An 8,378-nucleotide genomic window follows, 5' to 3' on the forward strand; every position below is an offset into this window, starting at 1 on the left:
TACCATGCGGATCAATAGATTCCTTACTCAAAAACAAATCAGATTAAGATTTCTTGACCAACCGCCACAGACAGCTAAGGGCTGTTCAAGAAGACTGTGAAGTCTGGTTATCTTGACTTCTGGAGACGGTCCTCCTGCCTCCCCCCACCGCCCCCCGACTACCGTCCCACAGCCCCACCCCCTTCAGGGCGGAGGGCAGCACCTGTGACATCTGGGCCTCTGCCAAGTCTAGGAGAGGGGCCGCCTCTGACCTCTGATGTCCCTAGTCCTCACCCAACCCCCCATCACCATTCTTTAGCTGGGAACATCTTTTATTTAAAAATACTTTTTTATTTTAAACCCACCAATTCTCTCTCTCTCTTACACACACACACACACACACATCCCCACACTCATTCACAGATATGCACACATCCTCTGTCACCAACAGTCTTTGTTTTTCCAAAAGTTCAGCCTTGTCTCTGACCAGCCAGGGCTGGGGCTGGCTGGCTGGCTGGGTCCTCATAGCTCTCTGGGGTGCAGTGGAGATGTCCCAGGGAGCCTGCCCACAGGGTCATGGGCCCAGACCATTGCCCCCTGGTCCCAACACGAAAGAGGTTTGCATTGGGCTCCTGGGGTCTTCTCCCCTGTTTAACCAGTGGCTGGCCTCTGGCCTTCTTCTCCAGGGTCCTGCTTGGAACAAATGCCACAGGGGTCTAGGCTCATCTCCGCGGCACTCGGAGGGGGGTCACCCCCCTCACCTTCAAGCAGCTGCTCCCCAGGTCACGACGGCCGCCCTTCAAGAGGAAAGAGAAAGTTCGGTCAGGTCACCGTGAACACTGGAACTAACCTGTGTGTCCAGCAACAGGGGACTTGATAAATAAATCATGGCGCACAATGAAGTTCTCCACAGCAGAACGCCAAAGGGAGTCTTTGTGACTGATAGGGAATGATGGAGAGATAACTGCATTTAAGGACAAAGGCAAGAACTGAGTGAATGTTCCTGTGTGCTGAGACGTCTGGAGAGAAGGGCACATGGGAAATTGCTAACAGGTTTCCTCAGAGGACAGGGATTTCATGGGGAACAAGGCATGATGGGAGGGAAGGAGGTTTTCTCTCTTTCGTTCTTTCTTTTTAATGCTATGTACTTTTTTACCCTTTTTGTTTCTTGTAATTTCATTTTATGTAATTTGTTGCTTTTCTTTTTTAAAACCCAATACATTTAAAATAATATTAAATGGTAAAACAAGTGAACTCCACAGTGGTCCTCCTAACTGCCTGATTGTATGCTTACGCATCAACCTTCAAAAGTAGACTGTGGATTTCTAGCCTCCCTGCCTTCATTCAGGGCGTTCTCTCTGCCAGGAATACGCACTCTGGTCCTGTCTCCCTGGGAAGGTTTCTCTATTCCTGCCATTACCCAGCACTTCTGGGAATACTTCACTGGGAGAAACTTGGAAGGGGAAGACAGAGTTTCTTTTTGTTCCCACCTCAGGCTGGGAGCTGAGGGAGGAGTAGGGAAAACGTCCTCTCTCCATAATCCTGGTTGTAGCCCTGAGCCCAACATGAGTGGGTGCCAACTACTGCCCCTTGAATCCGTGCTGCTCACTGGGAGATGAGCTCATGGTGGCACCCCTGAAGCCACCTGTCCCTCAGCCCGCAGGGACCATCCCTATCTGGTGGTCTGAGGTCTGATGTGGGGCTATCGTCCTCTCTGTAAGTCAGCGAGGTCCCAGGCATTAGAGCACCCCTCTGTTGAGGCCTCCAGCCGCTTAAGGCCAAGCCCAGAGGCACCCAGCCAGTTGGTTAAAAAAAAGCTGGGCTAGAAATTCGAGTTGTCCTGCAGTTCTGCCTCCAGGACCTGCTGGTGTCTGAAATCCCACCGTCAATGCTCACCCCACCGAGCCTGGCTAGGAGATGGGGGGACAGGCCTCCTTCTTAGCCATCTAGAGAAATAGCCAACCATCTGGGAGCTCTGCCCCCTGCCCCCTCCGTCCTGGGCCCAGGTTGGGGCAGATCCATCCAGATGTGAGCCCAGCCTCCCTTGAGGCTCTCTGGGCCCAGGGACAACGTGTTCATTCACAGGCAGGGCTATTTTGAGGGCTGAGGCCACAGTCCCAGCAGAGCCCAGGGCTTAGGCTTCTCAGACAAATCTGGCAGGAGTGGCTGAGAAGGGGGGACAGGCGTGGGGGGGAGGGGGTGTAGTGTTGGGGGATTAAAAAACCCGCCTCCCACTCTTTCAAGATGACCTCAGGGACAGGGGGAGCCACCTCTCAGCCAAGTCTGGCAGTCATCAGGAGACCCCAGTCTCATGCTAATGCTGGGAGCGTTGGCCTCCCTGAGATTGTGTCCTCATCTACAAAATGGGGTTGAAATGATTCTGCTGCCATCCCAGGGTGCAGGCTATTGCAGATGCAGCTGTGAAAGAGGCTTCCAGACAGCCAAAAGCACTTAGTAGGGACCCTGACCAGGACCCCACTTCCCTGTCCCTGAGGAAGTCAGTGCCCAGGGCTCTGGGAAGCTGAGTCGGGCTTGAGTGAAATGGATCCAGGCTTCGATCCCTGCTCTGCCATGGACTACCCATCGGACTCGGGCAGGTGACTTCACCGTACTGAGCCTGTCTCCCCGTGTGTAAAGCAAAGTCACGGTGACGATCATACGCATTCAGCTAGTTAAAGCCCTTAGTACCGCGTCAGACACACAGATAAAGCATTCAAGTAGATATTCACAAGTATCATTATCGGCATCAGCCAGTGAGGGTACCTCCTTGCCTCCCCCCCACCCTCTGTGCCCCTCTCTGTGCCTGAACTGTGTACACCAGCTGGGCGGTGGGGTTGCTTTCCAAGATGATCCTATCCACCCCCAACTCCGGGTGACAAAGGGGGAAACAGTAGAAACAAGAACCCTCCCTCCGTCTCCCACTTGCTATTTCTAAAGAACCACACTTGACCCCTCCTTAGACAGAAAGATCCTACAGAGAGCCTGGTGGTCCCTTGTGACCCCGTCCTCAGACTAGCCATGTGGGAGGGAGGGGGTGGCTCAGAGTTAAGCAGCAGAATCTGGGCCTTGGAGCTCTCTGGCCCCCTGAGCTCAGAAGGGGGACCCTGCAGTGGCTCCATGAGAGTCATTTTCTTTCAGCTGAGCCTTTGAGGGGCCAGAGCTGGCCAGGATCGACCCTCTCGCCTATTCCCAGAGGAGCCTGTGGGGGAAAGCATGGCTTCTGCAGCCAAATTTGGCTAGGTTCTTGGTCCTGCAGACAGATTACGGGGAAACAGCCAGACCCAGGCGAATAAATCCCTGTGATCCACAGGACAGGCTGAACCCAGCAGAGAAGGCCCCCCACCCTGCCCCGCTGTGGGTGTGGGTGCATAGCAGATGTGACTTCTCCCCCAGGCCTGCAGTTATAACTCGCCAGCCCCCTGTCCTCCCTCAGCAATAACCTTTCCCACTTCCCAATCAGGCAGGCTTGAGTTCAAACCCTCACTCCATCATGGACAGCGTCTCTAAGCAGGTGGGGGCCACCAGAGCACCTCTGCCACTAAGGGGTTTTAACCAGAATGGGTGACGAGTGCTTAGCCCAGGAAATCAGTGCCCATCATGACTGCCTCCCCTCTGTGCTCTGCCACCTTCAACGTCTTTCCCCTTCCTTCTCTATATCGTGTTTTCTGACGCCAACTCTTGGGGTGCCCTGCTCCTAGAACACTTTTCCCTATCCACTCATCTGCCTGCCTGTTCCCAAGCATGTGTCAGGAATTCAGCCCCTAGCTGGGGGCTTCCTCTGGGCTCCCACAGTCTCTTGGTGCTCTGCCTTCCCACCAGGAGACTGTGGCCTCCCTGTATTCATCCCCATTCCCTGGCCCTGGCCCTGGGAGTTCATGACTGTGGGTGGGGTCCCACGACCTGCTTCTCTGGGAATGTTCTCAGAGCCAACAAAAGGCAGCCATTGGGTAGATAAGGTTGGCTGAACTGAAGGAACAGGTGAAGGGCAGTCCAAGGGTTATCACCAAGGGCCCAGTCAGCCCTCTGCATCCCAGGCCAGATACATGAAAGCCCACCTGGCTTTCCCACACCACCTGGAACACCAGCCGGGGCCCACAGCTGGGAGTTGGCAGGGTACAAGTCAGGCAGAGCCTGAGACGACTGACTCAGGGAATCTGAAGCAGCCATGGGGGTGAGAGGCCAGGCTGGGAGTCTGATGAGTCAGAAGAAGACAGTCTGGGGCCAGGACACATGGGCTTCCCCGGGACAGAGTGAAGCAGGGGGCCTAGAGCGCTATAAGAACCAAAGAGTGGGGGACTCAGACACTGACTGTAATCCTCCATGCCCTTTCACTTTCCAAAAGGCTGTGGGCCAGTCAGGGGATCCCCCAGTCTCACTACCTCCATATGTAAATGCTAGCTGCTGGAATCCAAAGCTATCACGCAGACCAGCTTCCCTACTGTAGGAGAAGGCTAGGACAAGAGAGGGAAAGGTAGGGGATGAAGCAGGCTCCTTGAGGCCTAAGCAGGAGGAGAAACGGTTTCCAACCAGGAGAGCCCCCTTTCAACCTCTGCAGTTACTCAGCCCCCTCCACCCCCTACCAGGCTTGTTCTCATCCTTATGTGGGGGGACACACCACAGGAGCTCAGCTCCAGCTCCATCCAGCTGACTCAACGGTGACCTCGCCCCCACTCTCTATCCCTTTTGTGAAGACCCCCTTCTTCACTCCTACTGCTCATTAGCTGGCCATCTCAGATTTTTAGTTGGAGATACGTGTCTCCTCTTCTCAGTCTCCTGCCTTTGGGTCAAGTCTTAGGATGGCGGACAATTATTTTACTGGTGGGGGAAGTTCATGGCAAACGTGGACCAGCAAGCAACAAAACCTGCGTTGTGGCTTCCCAGGTGAGCAAATGCGGGCATGCGATCACACCCCCCAGAGCCTCAGATCCTCATCTGTGATAAAATGGGCAGAATAACTACCTGCCTGGGAGTTCTTGTGAGGGTCAAAGAGGAGGAGGAATGCAGCTCGCACCTGGGAAGCGCTTAATAAAATGATGGCCTTTCTAACTACTTCTCACGCTCTTTCCCCAGCACACCTTCAGTTAAAGGGGTGTCCTTCAAGGAGCCATCTCCGTTTTCTGGGCTTTCCCGCACCACTTCTGTTTGGGGGACTTTGAGCGAGTGGTTCTGTTCCACATCAAACCCTGGGCTTGGAGCGCCGCAGCCCCCGACAAACTTCCTGTCGCTTCCCTCTCTCTTCGTTGGGGTCTCCGCTCCTCTTCTGCTTCCCTAGGAGGCCCCGTCCCCCGCTAACCCCCGACCCGCGGCTATAGTCCTGGGGCTCCGCGCACTCACCCCTTTGCGCTGGTTGCTGAGGCAGAAGGTGCAGATGGAGCGCGGCTGGCGGCCGCCGTCGGAGGCGGCGGGGACCGCGCTCTTGGCACTGCCGGCCGCACGGAAGCACGGCTGCCCGTCGTCTGCAGCGTCGCCCAGCAGCAGCACGTTGGCCAGGTGCGCGATGTAGCTGGACGCCAGGCGTAGCGTCTCGATCTTGGACAGCTTGCGGTCCACCGGCTCGGTGGGGATGAGCGTGCGCAGCGCTGTGAAGGCCGTGTTCACGCTCTGTGTGCGGTCCCGCTCCCGCGCGTTGGCCGCCTGTCGCTGTCGCACCACCACCACAGGACCCGCGCCGCCGCCGCCGCCGCCGCCGCTCGCCCGCCGCCCACCCCCGGGGCCCGGGCCGCGCCGCGCCGCCTCCAGGCCCTCGCAGCAGCCAAACGACTGGTCGGACGCGTCGCTCTCGCTGCGGTTCTCCTCGTCCTCGCTCAGCAGCCGCACGTCCGGGTACAGCACGTGCGCGCCGACGGGGCGCAGCAGCGCGAACGCCATCGGCGCGGGGCCGCGTCTCTCCGTGCGCCGCGTCCCAGCGTCTGCCGCGCCCCGCCGTGCGCTCCCGCGCGCTCCCACGGCCCCGCCGGCCGCGCCTTATAGCCGGGGAGGGGCCAATCACGAGGCCGCCCCGGCGGGGGCGGAGGCCGCCGCCCTGGCCAATGGGGAGGCGCCCTTCGCGCCCCGGCCAATGGCGAAGCGCCCGCCGCCCCCGTTCCCCAGGTTGAAAGCAGCCCGGGAGCTAAGCCGCCCGCCCTGAAGGCTCCAGGCAGCGCAGTCGAGCCGGGCAAGTGTCTGGGGAGTTTTGGGGGGGCGGGGGGGGGTCTGGGTGGCTGGGATGGGGGTGTGCCCAGGTCTGGACTCTTTATCTTCGGTCTAGACCCGCAGGGAGACTCTCAAGGCTTGTTTCCTCGGTAAGAGGGTTGCCGAGAAACCAGCTCGGGGTTTTCCCGCCCCCACGTTCTGATACTGTGGTTCTGCAGCTTTCTTGTGTGTAAGAACTGGGGAAGGGGGCTGTTGGCATGACAGATTCCCGGGTTCCTCCCGTTCTGATTCAGCAGGTTTGGAACGGAACCAAACCCAGGAATCTGCATTAGGATGGTGTCCATGGAGAGCACTTAAGAGAAACACTAATCTTTCCAAATAAGGATTACACAGTGTCACATCCTCAACGGCAAACTTAAAAAAAAAAGCGGGGGTGGGGGACAAGAACAGCACACACAAACCAGTACTTCATTCATTCATTTATTCATCCAACAAATATTTCTTGGGTCCCTGCGTTGTCAGGAATGGTTTTAGGTCTGCGAATACAAAGGTGACAAACTCTTTGCCCTCATGGAAATCGACATTTTGGTTGAGGCCTTACTGTGTGCCGGCCACCATGCTGAGGGCTATACTGATCTTTACTACTCCTTGTTGACGTTGTGGGGGCGTATCCCCGATTTACAGATCAGAGAGCTCTAGCCATCAGTCTTACAAGAGATGAGTGGAGGCTTTAGCCACAGCCTGTTTGACTTCACCATCACCCGTGGCCTACTAACCCTCACCACCAATAAAACACAGATTACTTTCCTGTAATCTCCACAATCCCACTCTGGCTCCAAATCCATGCCTCTCTCTTTCCTCGGAATGGCACCGAGAGAGAGAGAGAGAAAGGTATGACTGTCTTTCCTCGTTGCCTTCCTTCCTTTCTTCCTTCCTTAGGGAAACCTTAGATTGTTGAGTCTGACATGTTCTCCTTCTTGGGGGCCCTGGGAAGAATTACTGAGCTGTTGATGGCAGCCGGTGTCTCCACGCTGTGCCCCCTCCCAGCTCCATCCTGGGGAATGGTCCAACCTGTATCCCTAGGATTTGAAAATAACCCTCTTCAACCTGAATGCATCTATGTGGTAGAAAGGGCACAGGGAGTGAAGGCAAAGGGTTTCTAGATGGGTTTTTGGCTTGTTTTCCTTTCTGGGCCTCAGGTTTTTTGAAGATGACTCCCAGTTCTGCCACACACACTCCTTTCCTGGCTTCTCCTACCCAGGGCAGAATGGGGGAAGGGAGCTAGAGGGTTTCCCTTGGCTGTCGGGAGAGCAGCCCCTGATGTCTTCAAGCCCTAGGTCTGTGGGAATTTCTGTTCCCACACCTGGCTCCCCCACCCCTCCCCATTTGACCGTGACCCCAGCCAGGCTGGGCTTTGGGGAAGAGGAGAAGGAGCCTGCGCAGGCCCCCTCCCCACAGGGCTAGTCCCACACGCAGCCCCAGGCCAGGCTGCTGCTTCCTGAGCCGATGAGTTATTACCGGGAGATTTCCTTCCCTGTCGGCGCCTCCTCACAGGGGCTCCGGGCTCCCTTCACTTTCGCTTTCTCCCCCTTCTCCCCCTCTCTTCTGCTCTCAGTCCTCAGGCAGCTTGAAATTCCTCTGTCCGGCCCCCTCCTCATTCCAGCTCCAGGTTGGAGAAACCAAACAGGGCATGAACTGGGCCCGGAAGCCGGGGAGGGCTTACTTGCTAGGCTCATTCATTCACTCGCTCCTCAGGCAGGCTTTGACTCTGGGGACCCTGGGAGTAAAATAAAACCATGAATGAGACCGAGTTGGGCCTTCAGAAAGCGAGCTGTAAACAAAGAACTCCAGGACAATGTGATGGGAGCCATAAGCCTGCCTCCTAGAGCCCGGGTCCAGCCCAGGGGTAGCTGCCTCGTGGAGTTCGGTTTCCTGCTCTGAAAACTGGGGATAATAATAGCACCCTAGGGCTAGTTATGGTTCCAAGAGTGCATGCTGGTTAAGCCTTGGCCTGGCACCTATCGAGAACTCAACACATAAGAGGCGTTTGTGCTGAATCTCTTAGAGGCTGGCTGCAGGTGGAGGAGAGAGCCATGGCCAGCAAAGACTAAGCAGCTTTGACTCTGTTCCCAGTCGCATCTCTGGGAGTGGGCATGGGGCTCCTTGCCACATTCTTAGCTCACCCACGCGAGGGGCTCAACTCCTTCCATCTCCTGTCCTCTGTCTCTGCTCCAGTCACACTGCTTCCTCACTGCCTGTGGAGCCCA

The 8,378-nt window shown here is 56.5% G+C and overlaps 1 protein-coding gene across 1 annotated transcript; it reads right to left on the minus strand.

Annotated features, from left to right (window-relative positions):
* Positions 1-315: 315 nt before the first annotated feature.
* TCF15 (transcription factor 15) lies at positions 316-5,874 on the minus strand. Its single transcript, XM_044262361.1, has 2 exons — positions 5,314-5,874; positions 316-776 (listed from the first exon to the last, which is right to left on the minus strand). Exons 1-2 carry the CDS (start codon positions 5,845-5,847, stop codon positions 702-704), a joined length of 609 nt encoding a protein of 202 aa, XP_044118296.1. The 5' UTR covers positions 5,848-5,874; the 3' UTR covers positions 316-701.
* Between the last annotated feature and the right edge of the window lie 2,504 nt (positions 5,875-8,378).

Source organism: Neovison vison, chromosome 8, assembly GCF_020171115.1.
Source record: "Neovison vison isolate M4711 chromosome 8, ASM_NN_V1, whole genome shotgun sequence".
NCBI classification, from domain to species: Eukaryota; Metazoa; Chordata; class Mammalia; order Carnivora; family Mustelidae; genus Neogale; species Neogale vison.

What these genes read in the sequence shown, in the direction of transcription:
- TCF15 (XM_044262361.1), bottom strand. Translation starts at nt 5,847, where the DNA reads ATGGCGTTCGCGCTGCTGCGCCCCGTCGGCGCGCACGTGCTGTACCCG. An exon ending in TCAGCAACCAGCGCAAAGGG is followed by an intron (nt 777 to 5,313) that starts GTGAGTGCGCGG and finishes TTCCTCTTGAAG; the next exon opens with GGCGGCCGTCGTGACCTGGG.